This window comes from Dysidea avara, chromosome 4, assembly GCF_963678975.1.
Source record: "Dysidea avara chromosome 4, odDysAvar1.4, whole genome shotgun sequence".
Lineage (NCBI taxonomy): Eukaryota > Metazoa > Porifera > Demospongiae > Dictyoceratida > Dysideidae > Dysidea > Dysidea avara.
This window is the reverse complement of record NC_089275.1, coordinates 35,770,179-35,790,277: the sequence shown is the minus strand read 5'-3', so window position 1 is coordinate 35,790,277 and position 20,099 is coordinate 35,770,179. Positions and strand designations below refer to the sequence as shown.

The 20,099-nt window shown below is 39.1% G+C and overlaps 2 protein-coding genes across 2 annotated transcripts in view; both read left to right on the top strand.

Annotated features, from left to right (window-relative positions):
• Positions 1-47: 47 nt before the first annotated feature.
• The window catches only part of LOC136254826 (interferon-induced very large GTPase 1-like), a 33,147-nt gene continuing 13,095 nt past the window's right edge, over positions 48-20,099 (top strand). The window contains exons 1-5 of the mRNA XM_066047582.1: positions 48-76; positions 11,874-11,912; positions 15,502-15,573; positions 15,666-15,983; positions 17,352-18,067. Coding sequence (XP_065903654.1) covers positions 15,776-15,983; positions 17,352-18,067 — 924 coding nt within the window. The 5' untranslated portion in view covers positions 48-76; positions 11,874-11,912; positions 15,502-15,573; positions 15,666-15,775. The remainder of the gene's footprint in view (positions 77-11,873; positions 11,913-15,501; positions 15,574-15,665; positions 15,984-17,351; positions 18,068-20,099) is intronic.
• On the top strand, positions 4,823-6,597 carry LOC136252731 (uncharacterized). Its single transcript, XM_066045298.1, has 2 exons — positions 4,823-4,871; positions 5,108-6,597. The coding sequence occupies exons 1-2, from the start codon at positions 4,823-4,825 to the stop codon at positions 6,595-6,597; spliced, it is 1,539 nt and encodes a 512-aa protein (XP_065901370.1).

Here is a 20,099-nt window from a genome sequence, read left to right as displayed (position 1 = left end):
GTTGGAGTCTCACTATTATGTTTGTGTTTTTTGCACCATATAGAATATTGCACTCCACCACAATCACCAGCAACAGGTAAACATAATTGTTTATGTATATAAAATTGTCACTATAATTGTGTTTGCATTAATGAGATATGAGTGCAAGCTATGTATAATACCTACATGTATGATATTATAGTGGAAAAATTTGCATACATTCACATTTGAAATGGTTCATCAAATTAAGATATAAAGTACTTGAGTGGTTAAAGCTTGCAATTGCTTATATGGAGAGCTACCAGATTTCACTAAATGGCTATATTTGACCTACTATAGTCTTGTCTTATCGCTTATTTAAAAGTATCAAGAAATGCCAGATTTAAGTATTCATTGGATTGTAGCTTGCCAATGGTAGAAGCTACATATGGGCACTATACCAAATTTTCACATGTTTACACCAATTCCTTACTTTCCAGAGTATCCACTGTACAAGTAGCCAACAACTAAGTTTCCTGCCATTTTAGATAGCTTTTAAACTGATGTGACCCGGTCTGCAAAAAGGGGTCTTATAGCCTTTTCAATTGCATATATATGGTAACCCATAACTTGACTGGTGAATATGGTACAAGCCTACAATTTGGTCACTCAACAACCCTAACCTGGCAGTAGCTGTGGGTGTACTTACATGGTGATAGCTTTAGTAGATTAGGAGTTATGATTAGCCAAACATGGATAATTGGAAAGGCTATAAGACTCCTTTTCGCAGACCGGGTCACTGATGTTGACTGCACCAGACAAGCTGCAACAAGGGTGGGTGGTGGGGTGTAGTATCGTGATTAAAGATTGCTAATAGAAACAAAAGCAATACAGCATACAACAATCAATGCGTGCAACAACTACAAGAGCCATTAAGCCTAAATCTATATTATATCATATGAGCATGTGTATGCAAATAATATACTACATATCCTCCCTGTAAAGATACGTTCAACACTTAATTTTAAAAGTAAGCTACAAAAAGCTACATTAAAAACAAAACTAAGTGTTAGTACACTGGTAAGATGAATAATTTTGTGGAGGTTGACATATTTTTTTCCGAGTAACAGCAAATTAAAGCCAGTGTTTCGGAGTCTGAAACTTTGTGAAGACATGGAGTCCATAAGTTCTGATGAAACAGAGCTGTAAAAAGCAGAAAGCATGTCTTGAGGAACAGTTTCAGGTAACTCATTATGATGGTACAGTGGTTGGTTCTAGACAGCTTTTAAGTTGATGTCGCCAAATGAGACCATTAGATAACCTATGTAAGACACTGGACTAGTAGATCTAAGGATTGTGCCACGTGTCCACTTGTATTGTTGACTGTAGACATGAACTAAAACTGACTGACCATTTCCTAATTGTTTAAGTTGCACTGAATTATCATGAGAGATTTTCTGATGCAGTTGCTTGCCTTCAATTTGTGCAGCGGTGTTTGGCTTAAATCCTTGTGGGGAGTTGTCCTCCGAAGAGAAACTACGCTGGTGAGTTCCTATGATGCAATAAGGTGTATTGCAGTAAGCAAACAACACTTTAGCAATAATTATTCTTGATTTGATTGAGCCATCTGTAGTCAACTTTAGTCCTTTTTTACACAAGTTGTACGGCTCTTTCAGCTAATCCACTGCTGGAAGGGTAACACCATTGGGCTTCAAAAACTGTTGAAATTGTTCACTTACAAAACAACTTCCGTTATCTGGTACTATTATTTTAGACAGTCTAAACTGGGAAAAAGCTAAACAAAGTAATTCAACAGTAATGCTGGAAGATGGATACTTAGCCAGAAATGTCTCAATCCATTTGGAATGAGCATCAATGAGAATAAATAAATAAATAGTGACCTTCAAATGGTCCAGCATAATCTATGTGTAATCTTGCCCATGGCCATGATGGCCAAATTCCATGGATTGAGTGAAGCTGTAGAAGAGTTTGATTGATTGAGCTGACATTTATTACACAAGCGTACTTATTCTTCTCTGTCGGTTTCTAGACCTGGCCACCAGACATACATTCTAGCAGGAGCTTTCATTTTTGTCATGCCTGGATGAGTCACTGTGTAATTTTTGTAAAACTGAAGTTCTGGTACTAATCATTAGCAGAAATGCGGTGACTACTCTATTAGGGAGTTTTGTCGTAATTCAACTTGCATCTCCAGTATAGTTGTAGATCTAACTTCAGTATTCAGTGGATCCTTGAGTGGTGGTTCATTATGGTATGTCTGCTTAATCAAATCCTTAGAAATGCTAAGCGTGTTCATATGGCTTTCGGTGACATTCGTGGTCATGTGTGGTAAATACCTATCGCCGAAGATTTTCTTAACGTGATTCATACCACCAATGAATTTATTACCACTTATGGTGCATTTTGTAGTCTTCTAATGGATCGTGGTATAGTAAGCTACTGTAGCATGATCGTTTACCTTCAATTAACTGAAATCCACAAAATTACTATAATAAAACTCTCTAATAGAGCGTTCAAGTTTGACCGAATTTCTGCTAATGTAGTCTAGATCCCCACAAGATACAGCCATCCAAAACTGATAGTTTTGTCTTATGAGATGAGTAAGCAGTAGCCTTGCTCAACAAATTGAAGAACTTGAGCTAGATAGGATCATGCCTGGTCCAAGTACGAATGCTGTTGACTGTCACTGTCGAGTTAGCCAAATGACCCAACAGCAAAATTAGTTAAATCAGTCACACATGAATCTGTACAAACACCCCAGGCTGCTGCTACACAAACCCATAGTAGCTGCAATGTTTTCCTTGCTGAAAGTTTTAGGCTGAAAGTCGTCTAGTACACCTGATCATACACATGATGCATATGTAGCTATGCATACATTAAATATGACAATTAAATTGCAACTGTCCAGCAATATACCGTATAATTTTATATACAGCATGTAGTTCACATGAATTGAACTTGCTATATAACTCCACATATTGATGCATTCCATAATGCATACCTTAGGCAGATATGGAAAAGTGCTCTGTTTTGTTAAAATTGTCAAAGATAGGTTTGGAATGTAAATCCAAATTAAGCCCAAGTGGAAATACCATATTTGACCAGTTAATAGCTGTGGCTACTCAGGTTCGTGTAGTATTTACAGTAATATAAAGTTGAAAACTTTTTCTCTGCATTTTTTATTCTTAATGTTGCTAACTCAGCAATCATGCATGTACTGTGTCCATGCAGGAGTTTGTGCAATTATAATTTAGAACCCGAAGTATCTGTTGAATGAAATTAAATGTACAGTGCATATATAGCAGTATAATGTTTACGTGGATGTAATTATATCTAATTATCAATTTTAATAGCCACATTCCTTTTTTGTATACTGTCATGGTGGCAGCTTCAACTATGGTGAACCATTTCATGTGACACGCGGTCAAGACTCTAAATAATTCACCACACATGACCACCATAAATATACGTGACAGTCCCTCTCTACAAAAAAAAGAAAAAGAAAAAAGCTTACACCATTAGGGGGAAATATTAGTAGTGTATAAATACAAGACTAAGAAATGTCAACATGTGTATGTACGTATAATTGTTCAGTAAATCAAGTTCTACTGTACATAGAGCATCTGCAATTACATCTTCCTTTCCACAAACATGTTGGATCTTGAGATTGTATTCTTGAAATAATAAACTTCATCTTAGCAGTTGCTGATTATTATTTTTCATTTTATTGACAAAAACAAGAGGGGTGTGGTTAGTAAAAACAGCAACTGGAAATGCAGTGGTGTTTACGTAAACATCAAAAATAATGTTGAAGAGCAAGTAGTAAGACTAACGCCTTTTTCACAATAGTGAAGTAGTTCTTTCAATGTTGATTAAATGTTTGCGAGAATTAACACACTGGAAAAATAACACACATGGTGTTCTATGCTGTTGTCATCAAACTGCATTAGGACTGCTCCTGCTCCTATGTCACTAGCATCAACCATCAAATAAAATTGTTGTAGAAAACCTGGAGCCTGAAGGGTTGGCTTACAAGACAGCATCATTCTGATTTGCTGAAAAGCAGCTTGACAGTCTGCTGTCCACTGATAAACTTGCCGCTTCTTCAGCAGGTTTGTAAGTGGGGCACCAATAACAAAAAGGGTTTTACAAAATCGTTGATAATAACGTGCCATTCCCAGGAATCTCATCACCTGCTGCTTGTTGGTTGGCACTGGGTAGTTTAAAAGAACCTTAATATTGGCATCCACTGGCTTTAGCTGGCCATTTCCAACAGTGCATCCCAGAAAAGGCATCTCTGCATGACCAAACTCACTTTTCTCAAATTCAAGTTTGCTTCAGTTAATCATCTAAACACAGGTTGTAGTCTCATTTGATGTTCTTCCCTTGAGTCAGCATAAATTATAAGATCATCAATATATGCATCACCCATCCACAATCCTGTTAACCATTCTTTGAAAAGTTGCTGGAGCATTTTTCATGCCAAATGGCATGACTCGATATTGGTATAAGCCATCCAATGTCACAAATGCTGACAATTCTTTTGCTATATCAGTGAGGGGTACTTTTATTTATTTCATTTATTAAGGCTTTACAGCACAGATGCTGAAGGTCTGTAGGACACCTGGTCCTACTTGCCAATACCCTTTTAAAAGATCTAGTGTAGCTACAAATATGGCCCTGCTAATCTTGTCGATGCAGTTCTCTATTCTTGGTAGTGGGAAAGAATCAGCTTTTGTGACAGTGTTCAATTTCCTAAAGTTGGTACAGAAACGGTAAGTTCCATCAGGGTTGGGCACTAAAATACATACTTTTTAGTAACACAAAATATTGGTTCGCGACGATGGCGTCAGACTCCCGGGATAAAGGGAGTCTTACGGGAAACTCGTTTCGTAACTGTTGTTGCTGTAGTAGAACGGGCCGCTGTAGAAATTGTGTTTGCTGCAAGCAAGGACGCCAATGTGTGAACTGTCTTCCTGGCTGCCTTGGTACGTGTGAAAATTGTACATGTGACGCTGCTGAACAACCGTCCGTGGCTAACCAAAATGGAACAGTGGATGGTTCTAATGATGTTTCGCCCCAATCTATGTCCAGTTCTGATGCTGATTATCTGTTCGTCCGCTTCCAGAATTTACTCCAATTAATGCTCCCACGTTTGTATGGGGTGATATTGATGGTGAATCGTTTGTACACAGTGTGAACTGTTGTTATGATGAGGTCATTCATTGGCGAAAGTCTTTGTTCAGATTGCCGTCTGGTAAAAGTGGTAGAGCTTTTGTTTCTGAATTGTGCCGCCTTTTTAATGCTTATGCCCGTGGCTCCACCCTTGAATGTGTTGCTATGAAAGCTATCATGATCATGCCTGTATTATTACTGCAGAAGCCCCACTATCAATCTAAAAACCATGAAAACATTGTGCATCTTACTCGTCGTCTAGCTACTTGGAGCAACGGTGATATAAATGGTCTGGTTCAGGAAGGGAGGGTGTTGCAAGGAAACCTAGAAACAAGGCTTAAGCGTGTTCACAAGAATGAAGATAATGTTTCTCGTAGGTTTTCTAATTTTATGATGAATGGAAGAGTTAAGGATGCTCTACGCTTACTATCTGAGGACAATTGTGGTGGAGCACTGTCACTATCTTCTACTGTTTTAAAGGCACTGTCTGATAAACATCCTAAGGGGTGCCCTCCATTACCCACCACTCTGATTAGTAACTCCTCCAACAGTGTTCCACTGCCTCATCCAATTGTTTTTGAGGGACTTGATGGCATTTGTATTCGTCGTGCTGCTCTTCGAACTGGAGGTACAGCCGGACCTTCTGGGCTTGATGCTGCCGCATGGCGCCGAATGTGTACGTCATTCCAGCGTGTTTCTGATGATCTCTGTGAAGCTCTAGCTGGAGTGGCTAGAAGATTATATACTGTATTTGTTGATCCTTCTGGTTTGACCGCCTTTGTTGCTTGCCGTTTGATTGCATTGGACAAGTGCCCTGGTGTCAGACCGATTGGGATTGGGGAGACCGTGCGTCGTGTGATTGCAAAGGCTATTCTGTGTGTAATTCGAAGTGATATTCAAAGGGCAGCTGGTTCATTACAATTATGTGCTGGTCAATTGTCAGGTTGTGAAGCTGCTGTCCATTCTACACGAGAGATCTTTTCGTCTGCTGATGTTGATGCAGTATTACTTGTGGATGCCACCAATGCATTCAACTCACTGAACCGTCAGGCGGCTCTCCGTAACATTCAACACTTATGTCTACCTTTTTCAACCATTTTAATAAACACATATCGTGAAGATGTTAATCTGTACATTGGTGGGTCCGTTCTACACTCTGAAGAAGGAACTACTCAAGGGGACCCTCTGGCCATGCCAATGTATGCACTGGGTGTGATCCCACTCATTGAGAGTTTGTCTGGAAGTTGTGTGCAACAGATATGGTATGCTGATGATGCCACTGCTTGTGGTGGTTTGAAGGAACTTAGGTCTTGGTGGAATAAACTGACATCTGATGGTCCTGGTTTTGGCTATTTTCCCAATCCTTCTAAAACCTGCATTATTGTGAAGAGTGGAATGTATGATGCGCAGTTTCTGCTTTTCAGGGGACTGGAATCTCTATAACTTCTGACGGGAAGCGTCACCTTGGTGCTGCTATTGGTTCCCCCTCTTTCATCACCTCTTTTGTTGAAACAAAAGTAACATCCTGGGTAAGGGAGTTGCAGCAATTGTCTGATATCTCAGTCACTCATCCCCAAGCTGCTTATGCTGCACTTATACATGGGTTTATTGGCAAATGGAACTATCTGATGAGGTGCATCCCCAATATTCAACCACTCTTGTCACCTTTGGAACATACTATTAGACTCAAGTTTCTACCTAGTTTAACTGGTCAGCCTTCTTTTAGTGACACTGACCGGAATTTGTTTGCTCTTCCTGCCCGTTGGGGAGGTCTTGGAGTTATTGACCCAGTTCGCTATTCATTGTCCCAATTTGCAGCTTCTGTTGAGGTCACTGCTCCCTTAGTTCACTTAATTTTACAGCAATCTCACACCTACCCTGTTGAAGTGTTGTCTGCTCAGATTGATGCAAGACGTGCAGTATTGAGTGCCCATCGTCAGTCTGTTATTGACTATCGTGATGCTTTGATGCCTACATCATCACCTTCATTGTATAGATCGGTTGTGTTGTCTTCTGAAAAGGTATCCTCAGGTTGGTTGACTGCTCTACCTATTTTAGACCATGGCTTTTGCTTGCACAAGGGTGCTTTTCGTGACTCCTTATGTTTAAGATATGGATGGCGACCACCGCTGCTGCCTTCCAGTTGTGTGTGCGGAAAACAGTTTTCGGTTGAACATGCTTTCAGCTGTCCGTGTGGCGGCCTCCCAACTATCCGTCACAATGAGCTTCGGGATATTACTGCTGGATTGCTAACCGAACTGTGTCATGGTGTTGAAGTTGAACCATCCCTGCAACCACTTTCGGGGGAATCATTTCGGTTGCGATCGGCCAATACTGAAGATGGGGCACGTCTTGATGTTGTTGCTAATGGCTTCTGGGAACGCGGGCAGAATGCTTATTTTGATGTTAAAGTCTTCAATCCTTTTGCTCCTACGCACTGTTCAATTTCTTTATCACAGTGCTACAGGCGTGCGGAGCTAGAGAAGAAGAGAAAACATGAGGAGAGAATCCGGGAAGTTGAGCATGGGTCATTTTCGCCATTGATTTTTTCATGTACTGGAGGTATGGGACCTTTGGCCACCATTGTTTACAAACGAATTGCCACACTACTCGCTGAGAAGCATGGACAATCATATAGCAAAACATTGTACTGGTTACGATGTAGGCTGGGATTTTCATTGCTCCGTTCAGCTGTTCAATGTTTAAGAGGTTCAAGGTCCTCTTACCACCGCTGTGGATCGGGCGAGACAGCTGTCATTGACCTTGCTTATGCAGAAGGCAGGCTGGACTCAGCTTCACCTGACTAACTTTATATTTGTTTCACGTGCTTGTAAATATGCGTCTTTTATTTTATGCACAAAAAAAAAAAAAATTCATTAGTAACTGAAAAAAAAAAAACATACTTGGACTACTCCAGTTACTACTGCTGGGCTCAATAATCTTACTTTTCAGCATGTACACAATCTTATTCTTTAAATTCTGTGATGTAATGGGATTGACTCTGTATGGGTGTTATTTGCAAGGTGCTGCGGTTCCAACATATACATCATCGTAAATACAAATAGTGCAGCTACACTGTAGGTATACTGTACATCTGGAAATAACTGGTGAAATGACAACAGTAACTGTTCCACATCCTTTTGTTTACTTGGTGGTAAAAGTTCTAACTTAGAAGTCAAATTCTGGGGGATCTGTGAGTTCACTAACTTGGGGCTAGCTTCAATTGTCTCCTCACTGGCTTCTGTAGTCACAGTGCAAACAGCTTTGCATGGGACCAAGCTGATACAACTTTAACACCTCATCACCAACTTGGAAGGATCTCTTCCAAGTTTTTCTGTCATTATACCATGTTTTCATTTCCATATGTGCAGTCTTCAGATTGTCTCTAGCCAGCTCACCAGCTCTCATCATTCATTGATGAAGTTGTGCCACCTGCTCTAACAAACCGATACGATTTTCTTCATCTGACCAGCTTTCCTTTAACAGTTTAAGTGGTCCTCGAACTTCTGTTCTAAACACTAGTTCGAAAAGGCTGAATCCTAATGATTCTTGTACAGCTTCATGAGCTACAAACAAAAGCAGGTGAGCACCTTCATCCCAATCCTTATCGTGTGCATAGCAATATGCACGGAGCATGCTCTTAAGTGTTTGGTGAAATCTTTCAAGTGCCCCTTGGGATTGGGGGTGGAATGTACTTGAGGTGTATTGTTTAATTCTGAGCTCATACATGACCTGCTGAACTACACCTGCCATAAATTTGATCCTTGATCCGGCTGAATAGCCTTAGAAAGTCCCACCAAGGTAAAGAACTTGACCAACCCTTTAACAATGTTAGGAGCCCTAATGTTCCTTTAAGGTATTGCCTCTGGGAACCTGGTTGATGTACGCATTATAGTTAACAGGTATTTGTTTCCACTCCTCGTCAGCACTTTCTGTCATGTTTTATTCAAGTGTCCTACCAAATGGGCAAACCCAAGAATCTTCCCATCTTCCCTGTCAGTTATTTCAGCACCACTACTCGATTGGCAACTCTCTAATCTTCATCACATTGAGCATCTGGTGGCCTCCACCTCCTCGTTAACACACCTGACCTTCGATAATAGCTAATTGGCTCTTGTACAGCCTCTGATTCGCTCACCCCACCTGGTCTGAAGTCACAATTCCTTTCTATTAACTGGTCTCGGTTAACTATCTTGAACATTTCTTCATTGACATTACCCTTCACAGACTCCATGTCACTTCCTAGTTCTCTGCCATGACTCACAATAGTGTCAGCTAATTCAATTTGGGATTCTGTTTCATTTTCTCTTTGTGACTGAGTCAGCAGCCCCTGTACCATTATAGTATCACCTACTGAAGTGTTTGTATCATCACTATCATTGGTATTACTACTAGACTGGGCTCGCTTAGCCATGGCTCTTGTCACAGCACATGCTGGGTAAACTGCAAGTGTGTCATTGTCAACAGAGGACACGTTGGTATCTTTTGGACTACTAACCATGCAAGGAAGAGTTATTACCTTCTCTCCCGCAAGATCACTTCCCAAAATAAAGTCAACCCTTTAAGGGAGTGTCAGACATCCAGTATGACTGGGCCTGAAACAAGATCACTCTGTATCTTCACTCAGTGAAGGGGAATGCTCATCACCTCAAGGTCCACTCCTTGTATAAGAACATCAGAACCAATATAAGTATTGGATTCTAGTGGCAACTTATCTTTCAACAGCAATGACTGGCTGGCTCTCGTATCTCTCAAAACAACAACAGGGATCTGGCCCTGGAAAAGACACAGAATAAATAATGTATATTCATTATTGGGTCTACTGGGAGCAGTTATCTTAGCTGACAACTGAGGTCTTGTAACCTTCATAACCTATGGTAATTGAGCATTTGCCACTAACATGTTGGGTTTAGTAGCACCAGTATTCTGACCTGTGCCCTTCAAATACCAACAATTAGCCATTACTTGGCCCTTCTTTCTACAATGATAACATTCTGGACCAATTGGGAAGGAAGCTTTTCTGTTCCAAGGGTTCTGTGGAGCAATCCTGGGAGCCCCTCTGTAAATGTAATTGCTTGGTCTAATGTGTGTATCTGATTTCTGTGAGAGAGGCCTATGGGTAAAGGAATTCTTTTGAGTAAGAACGTAATCGTCGGCTAGCATGGCTGCCTGACTAAGGGTGTCAGCCTTTTTCTCATCTAAATAGGTCCTCACTTTGTTAGGCACACACTTTTTAAACTCTTTGACTATAATCAATTGTCGAAGCTTTTTGTAAACATTTTCAATTGTCTTCGACATGCACCATCTATCAAAAAGGTTTGCCTTATATATCTGGCAAAGTCCACATGGGTTTGGTTAGGGGTTTTAGGTGTGTTTCAAAACTTTTGCCGGTAGGCCTCAGGCACTAATTCATAGGCCTTTAAAATGGCACTCTTAACAAGTTCATACTGAAAGCTGTCATCAGCAGACCACACAAAATATACCTCTCTCATCTTGCCTACTAGGAAGCTTTGTAACAACAGCTCCCAATTGTCTTCAGGCCTTTTAAGGCTTTTGGCAACCTTTTCGAAATGGAGAAAATACTTATCAACTTCAGTCTCACAAAAATCTGGAACTAATTTAATATGTTTACTAACGTCAAAGGGTATCACCGCCCCAGTTTCTGTTGCTCCCTTAACAATACTATTAACCTTAGCTTCTAGTTTCTTAAGTTTCACTTGAAAGTTCAACTCTTTCTTTTAGCTCTAGCTCTTTCATTTGGAACTGGGCTTCCATTTTTTCTCCCTCTCTTCCATCTCTAACCACTTAAGCTGTAATATTTCATCACCAGGCATGCTGGGTTTTTCACAGGTAATTTCTTCTGTTGCCTCCGACAACGGAATTATCTCTTCATCAACTAAGTGTATCAGAGCGATCCTTTTTATTTGTGATTCCCCATAGAAGTAGTTGTCGCTAAACTGTAATGTTCCACTAGTTGTAATAACTCTGTTTTCTTTAAACACTAGCAATGTAGTAAATGTTTCAACATTAAATGACATCGTTGATCTCTTCACATAACTCAATAATAATTATAGCAGTCACAATTCCGGAGGATTACAGATGATTACAAAGTTCCACTTGTCAACAAAGTTCAACAAATTGATATGTAATAACCTTTTCTGGTGCCTATGCTCAGCACCAAGAAGTTTGCGTGGGTGGTTAAAATATTGTCACTGGTTTGCCAGCAACACAGTTCCATTTCGTGTTTCTACTAGTTTCTTCTTGGAATAGTCTGCGGCTTATTTCTTCTGTCTTCACTTCTCTCTTCTTCCCCCCTGGACAAGCCCCCAGATTGTTACAGTGGCAGCTTCTGCTATAGTGAACTGTTTCACTAGACACACAGTTAAGACTGTCATTAATTCACCACACGTGACCACCATATATGTACATGACAATACCGTAGATGGGGAAAGTTGTCCGTGGAAAAATGTTTCACAGATTTTGCAATTACAGTTGCAATTGATCATGAAACTTTTCTGCCAAAAGCTAGATGCATGCCTTTGTATACACTGTGTTTACACAGTATACATGATCAACATTACAAATCAAGTTGTCCTCTGGTGCACTGAGCAGAGTGTCATTTGCATGTATAGCTTCCCTGTAGACCTACAATGCATAGTTTATACGTAGCTCTTTTAAGTTTTTTGGCATTTTAGTACATATGATAATTTTTTCTACAGTTTTAACAGATTCCACTTCACCAGCAGCAGCACCAACAGGTACATACATACATATAATAACAATGTTGTGTGCATTAATTAAGAGGTGCTCATGTGCTCATGTGATGATCATACAATTACTTACATATACATACTTTACTGTGGCCTATGAATGTAAATAATTCTTAGAAGCAAACATTTGGCAATGGTTGATGCAGTGCATTTTTGAGTTCTCCGCTGATAGTGTTAATAGACTACAGTACGACTTCCATCTACGGGTGTACATTGCATCAAACTATTCAAATACACGTGGCATTGCAGCAAACTATTTTAACACATGTGGCTCAGTGGTTTTCAAAGTTTGCTACCATATAGTAAAAAACATTTGGAGGTAAACACGTTTGGTGAAAACCCACTATTGCGATATTGGCAAAAAAAACTTTAACAAATGGTGCTTCACCTGAAACTTTTTATGATCTATGATAGAGCATAGCTACCATGTACTGTATACACGCAAGTGCAAGTGATTAAACAACTCGCCAATTAAGGGGCGTGGCAGCCATTTCGATCCCGAGTCTATCCATCGCAGCAAGAGATGACTCGCAATGGAAATGGCTGCCACACCCCTTAATTGGCTAGTCTTAATCACTTGCACGTAGCGATGTTGCATTCGAGTGGTGGCTATCGTACAACTGGCAAAGTTGCTTGTGTTTCTAAATGCCGAGCTAATTTGCTGTGACCAACACTATGTTTAGTTACGTGAATCCAACTTACTGCAGTTTAGCAATTTACATAAGTGGTGTGCTATGCTAGTTGATTGCTTGCATAATATATAGTGCTGTGATTCACTCTATAACAATATTGTGACTGGTTTCCAGGGTATTTAGTAGTCATGAGCTTGCAAAAAAAGTTCACAAACAAGTATAAGAAAAAATAGAATTTTAAATTAGAGTAGGGACAGTGTATAGCTAGTACTGCAATAAAAAACAAGCTGGATCGGAGTAGTACGTAATGTCCAAATAAAACAATAAAAAGTGAATCTCCCTACTGTGCATTTTGAGTGTAGCATAGTAGGGATATTCGCTTCTTATTGTTTTATTTGGACATTACGTACTACTCCAATCCAGCTTGTTTCAGTGCTTTTTATTGCAGTACTATACAATGTCCCTACTCTTCCTTAAAATTCCAATTTTTTTCTTATACTTGTACCTAATCACATGTGGAAAACTGCAGTCGATTAGCTTTACAAATGTATTTACGTATATTTGGCCATATGAATTTAGATCATGGATAACAATGTAAGAATAACACAATTTGAAGGTAACGATGCAGCATATGCGAACATTTTATTGTGGGTTAAATGTAGTGACCAAGTAGGCACATAGGACATTGAAGCAAAATTCTTTTAATGTAGATTGTTCCCTCTCAGTGCATATGACACTAACCAGTTGATCCATCACCATTGGTTGATGGTGGTGAGTTCAGTAGTTGTACAAGGACTCTGTTTTCCTGTGGGATCCTAAAGGCTGGGATTAAACTCTGAGAAAGAGTTTTATGGACATTTGGTTTGGAGGGGGTATTTTGAATGGCCATAAAGGTGAATATTCTAACTGACATGGTTTGTGTGTACAAACCATAGAAAGGCATTCAAGCATAGACCTGAATATGTATATAGATGAAATGAAGAGAAGTGCTTAATACTAGTATGGGAGACTATTTCATGGGAGCTTTTATAGGAAAGGAGTCATAAGGACTCCTGTCAAAACTTAAAAGTCCTTCTGTTAAATAAATGTGCATAGAAGTACTGCAGCTATGTGGTCAAACTTTGCTAATGCTGCCATGAAATAGTGGCTCTGTGATATCATAGCTTAAAATATAAGCTGAATGTACGGGTGAATACCACAAGCAATAGCTACTAATGGCTAATATAAATGGTTATACATACATAAGTACATACATTTACGGATACTTTAGCACACGGTTGGATCTGAAGTGCCCATATATGACCAGATCTGAGAAAACCCGACACAATCGCACAAACCTAAATTTTCAGTATAAAGCGTTGAATGCAATGGGCAAAATATTTGCGTATTATTGAAAAAATTACATAATTTTTTGAACGCCTCTTTCTTGGTGAAGAAATGAAACAATAAAAACCTGGATATCATCTTATTTACCTACTCAAGAGGAGTTGGAAAATCCTTGTTGCATTGCAGTAGACCCAAAGATATGCAAGTTATGAGCATTTGTTTACGTACGTCGAAGCAATTGTATGCGATCGATTTTTCTTCGCGAATTTTGCCTTTGTATGCAGTGAAGATGGGTGACAAAAGGACATACTTACCCAGTAATCAATTGCCCCATTCTGGCGAACATGATGGTGAACTTTTAGCTCTGTACAACAATTGGTTCGTAAGTTACAACCATTTTAGTAAGCACCTGTAATTTATTTTCCCTATATATACTTGCTGTACAAATCGATTTTTCTGTTGTTTCTACTTTGTTGGGCTGTAACTCCGGAAGTTACTGGTATATGAGGCTGAAACTTTGCCAGATGGTACACTTGGCTAAGTAGATCATAAATATTTAATAAACAGGAATTCAAAAAATGTGCTATTGTGTCGGGTTTTTGCAGATCCAGTCACATACATCCATATTGTGGGAACTTCAAAATGGTTACCAAAACACAGTTTATGTACTAAGGCATTCTTAAGTACCTGATCTAAGCAGGTATGTAGTTGTTTAGATTTCACAACTGTCTTCAAGTGTCCACATTTATAAGCACAGTATGTATAACTTATGTACATGTTATAGTACCAAAAGAACTAATCAGCTAAGCTGTAAAAAACTATGTAGCCCCAAAATGTAAATTTGATTGTCTTTAACATCATTGCAACCATTACTTGGCCACTACACTTTTAAAGCCATATATCTATCCCCTTTCATGAATCCTTAAGACCTTATCCTTTTTACAGCTTGGCCGTATTAGTATCAATTAATTGCCTCAACTGTTGCCAAGCCTAATGACTACTAAAGCCTTTTGGTTATACAACAAAAGCATGGTTAAACTATGTTTATGTTTCCTGGATTTAACATATAACCAGAATGGTCAACCACATGAAGAGTGTGTGTATAACAGTAAAAAAACACACGTGCGCACACATACATACTACACATGCACACAAGCACACATGCAAAGCAAAGCCTATATAGTAGCCCTGCAAAACACATCTATTGCCATCCAGCCAACCAGCACTGGGATGCCTGTGCACTACTCAGGTACTTGAGCCTTGTGCACGCAAGTCCTCCTGGGGCAGGGCTAGTAACCTGCAGGAGGACCGTCCAGGTCTCATGCGGTGAGCTCACAGAACCCGAAGCTCTATAACGACCCCAACACCACTAAACTATACATGGAAGACATGGACAGTTGGAAATTTGCTTCCCCGGTAAACACCAGGTACCCATTGATATTACAGCTGCGTGGACTGCTTACCCAGTTGACACCAGGATACCAGGACACCAGGTCCCCAATATAGACTGGAGCAATGTTCTAATACACACACACACGCACACAACACACTGTGCATCGCAGTCTATAGGATCTGTCTGTTATATATTATTGTGTGTACGTATATGCATTTCATTGCAGTACAACAACATTTACTGCCTAGTGATGACACAGATGGACAGCCACCTCCTACAAAGAAAGCTAGACTTGAAAGTAAGCTATCTCTCTTTGTGCAGTAGTAATCACTCACATAAATTCAAGTTTTGGTATTTATTAATAATGTTTAAATATACATTTCTTTATAGGGCAAAAATGTCCAGAATATTTGGTGTTTGTTGAAAACTACAGTGCTATAAAAAGTACACTACGGAATACTGATTTGCTTCAACATTTTGCAGTAGAGAGTGTTATCACAATGATTGAGCTTGATGAAATATCATCTGTTAGGAATCCTGCAGAAAAAATTGGAGCATTGTTGAGTAAAATATCTGGTCCACTTGAGGCTGGTTTGACATCATCTTTCTACAAATTGTTGGATATCATGCAGGATCATGGAAATAGAACAACTAAAGAGTTAGCAAATATAATACGTCATTCACTTCAGGATCATCAGCACGGTTATGGTAAGTACTGTAATCTCATCATATTAATGTATGTGTATGTACAGGTGTATACACTATAACTGTCACCTGATGGTCACTTTTGTGTTACAGCTATATGGTAATGAAGTCCCAAATATTTTTCATATCCAATTGATATATATGCATAATGTATGCATTGCAGTCTGCATTATGTGGTAACCTGTCTAACACACAATAACAGCCAGCCAAGAGTTTACCCACATGTTTAAATCACTGTACGTATGCATAACATTATACAGTACATAATGCAACTAAATTTGTACCATTTCAGTTAAGCTGCAATTACTACACTTTTCAACGCTCAATGAATACTACTACATAATATTTCTGGCTTTGTCAATTTAAAGTACAGCTGTACATGTAGGCAAATGATATACACAGCTACATATGTATTTTTCTTGTATTATGGGTGTATCAGAGGTGCTTCGATAATGAAATTTTGCCAATATACTGATGACCAATATATTAGACATATTCTTTAGTGTTGAGCTGCATCTGAGCATTTCAGTATGGACACTACAATAAATGTTAATGCTGATAAGATGGTTGCCAAAACATTTTTGTAAAAAGAAAGGAAAAAAAGGACTTGTGCGAAAGGTGCAATGAATATAGGTCTGAGCAAAGAAGAAAAGATACCTTAATTTGGGAACTGAACCTTGGCATCTGTACAACATTTAGCATCTTAATGTAATGCTCTAGCAACATCTTAATCTAATGCTCTACCCACATTGCTACAAGATCAAGCATACAGTAAACTAAACAATTTTAGTACTTAAATGAGTGAAATATCTGCTAAAAAGTTACTTTTTACCGATACCAATATCATGATATTGGCTGATGCCAATATTTATTATTTATATTGGTGCACCTCCAGGGTACGTTATCGGTGTTACCTCTGTGTGTCTCAATGTGATACTCCAGTACAGCAGTCAGTTAACAGTGACACACTAACAAACAAAAGAGAGCATTATTTGAGAATAGACTTTTTTGAACATTCTTGAAACTATTGTCAAAGCATACTGTACTTGATTCAAACCTATTAGGATGGTGTCAAGGCCCAGAATGGTTTAGCTAAAGAGCAATGTACATACTATAGTAGTTATAACTTTGCAGTTGTATTCTTTTCAACCAGCAAAGGGGACTCCTATTTTGATTATTTTATCTAGAGACTGATTTCCAACTTGTTGCCACAAGCAGTTTACCTGTATGCTTAATACAATAAATCTTATGTACATACAGTATCATGGAGCTATAGTACTGTATATTGGTTGGTTACCTAGGATATTATTATGTACCTAACAATGAACCACTATACTGTTGACATGTACATGCATGTATGTATTGCTGCAGCTGATGTGATGGATCACAGTTCTCCTGGAAAGACTTTGTCAGACCACTTTGTTTCACCAGAGCATGCAAGTCATCAATTCAACACTGTTAAAGCTGACATTGCTAAAGAGCTAAAAAAACACATTGGCAGTAATAGTGAAATAATTGAGAAGGTCTGCTACAACCTTACTACTGGCCAGAGTATTCCTATGTTCAGTGAGAGAGAGACAAGCACTATTCAAGCTATCAGATCTATTTTTGGGGTGTTTAATGCAATGGAGCCTTACTGGAATTGGAGCAGTCACCGTCTGCTACTTACCATAATCAAAACAGTTGAGTCACCACAAGCTGAGCATATGCTCAAAGAGTTTGAATGTAAAATAAATTACCAAATGAAATTAAAAGATGTTCATGAGCACCTAAGGAAAAACAAAGTGCCAATTCCTCCTGGCTACTGTAAAATGATAGCCATTGTTGATAAGGATTACTCTAAAGTTACGCTAGAAGAGGGTTTGCAAATTGAAGAATTTGTCTCAAATTATTTGGGACAAACTCAACCAAGTGATGTCAGTGGATCACAATCTTTACGAATGATATGGAATGTACCTGATGTTGCTGTGGATAGCCTGTGCTCCAAAGGATTCCAGCACAAAAAAGATTTCATTACTAAGTCATTTTTATATCTTCAAATAGGAAATAATCTTATCATTGGTGAGAATCAGCAGTTAATTACTGAGGTAAATTAAGTTGTATTGTGCTGGTGCAAAATGTAACCAGGTCTGTAACTAGAGGGTGTAATGGGTTCAGTGAACCTACTCTGGTGTTTCTAGCTAAGAACAGTGCTTGGCAGTCTGGAAGATAAGGACATACTCATTTGAAGAAAAGGACCATAGGGCACTGCATGGAAGATACTCTTGTTTGGTTAACTTAATGTGTGGAGGCCTTAAGTTTCACCCTTATGTACATACCTTAATTTTGAGCTAAAAACTACTTTAAAGATTGATGTACTCTAATACATGTATATAAGAACAAAGAAAATCTATTAATACTATGTCAGCTGAGATTGAACCCCTTCAACTCCTTAGTTTATAGAGTTTTTAATATCTGTACACCGTATCTTTACTTCCACTGACTACAGTGTATGTGTTACAGTACAGCTCATAGGTAACGTTACATGTATATACATGCACAACACTCGTGAGGTGCGCTCGGGTGACCCGTGTGGATACAGCAAGGCTACAGTAATCCTCCACGATAGCAAACTTTACTCAAGAGCGTCATGCAAGACAAGATAACAGGACTCATCTATGGTGTTGGGAGGCAGCGCTGGCTCAGTTCCGCCAGCTGTGAGATCTCCTGTTGCAATGCCTGTGTTGTACCGAATACTTGGTCACTTAGCTACTGACTTAACCCGTCATGGACTACAGTGAGTACTGTAGCTAGCAGTAGCTACCGCAGACTAGATGGATTGATCACCAAGTGATGCTACAGAACCCCAGTTAGTGCATTTTTCAAATTCGTATTTTCTATATCTAGATAGCCAAAGGAATGGTCAACTGATGTTTCAACTCTAGAAGCCAAGAAATTTCAAAGTTACAGTGCTACAAAGTGGCAACAGCAAAAAATCGATTTGTACAGTGACAATAAACTACAGGCACTTAATAAAACAATCACAACGTACGAATGTAGTCCTCTACCAAGATGCAACTTGCACCATCGAATTCTCCATGAATAAGCAAATCCATTGCTGGGTAAGTTTTGTCTTCCATACCTTTCCTACGACCAGGGGGATCGAACCAGCGGAGGCAAACGAATATGAGAAAAAGTGATAGCGAACCGCTCATCCAATGCAAGGCAGTAATATCTTCCGTCTCCTTGGGAGTACTGACACGAAACAAAGATTTTGGAACTCCTCTTGCTTTGGAGATCACGATGCTACCAAGGTTTTCGGTGGTATCACTTTTCTTCATTGTGAAACAAGCGCTTTAGAATTCATGGAATTTTTTTTCAATTTTGTAAATATTCCACCATGAGCCCAGCATGCATTTATTGCATTCTACTGTAAAATTAGCTAGCTAGGCTTGTACGAACATATGGGACTGGTCACAAATGTGTATGTGATTTAAGTGTTGTATGAAGTTACTAAACTCAGTGGCGAGTGTTCTCATGTGTGGCGAGTTTCTTGCGTGGCTAGTGCATATCCACGTGATGTTCCACAGGTCTTGTACAGTACATTGCAAAAGAATGATCCCGCCAGAAGACATGAACACTACTCGCGTGTGTATACTCGCGATGTTACCTGTGAGCTGTACTGTATAGTAAGCTATTGTAAATACATGTGCAGTGAATGTATATGTAACTGAATCTGTGAAAGGTGCATTTTCAAATTGTTTATTATTGAATACTTGTAATCTGCTTAGCCAAGTGTACACTCTGACCAAGTTTCAGCCTTGTATACCAACAACTTTTGGAGTTACAGCCTACAAAGTAGCAACACCACAAAAATTGATTTGTACAACAAGTATTGGGAGAATACATTACAGGCGCTTACAAAAATGACTGTAACTTGTGAACACAATGAAGTACAGAGTTGCAACTTACACCAACATGTTCACCATGAATAGGGGAGTCCATTACTGGGTAAGTTTTTCCTTCTATCACCTTTCTTCACTACATACGTATATACTGTACAAAGATGAAATCAGTGAAGAAAGATTGATTGTGTACGATCCCTTTGATGTGACGTAAACAAATTCCCATATCTCATGT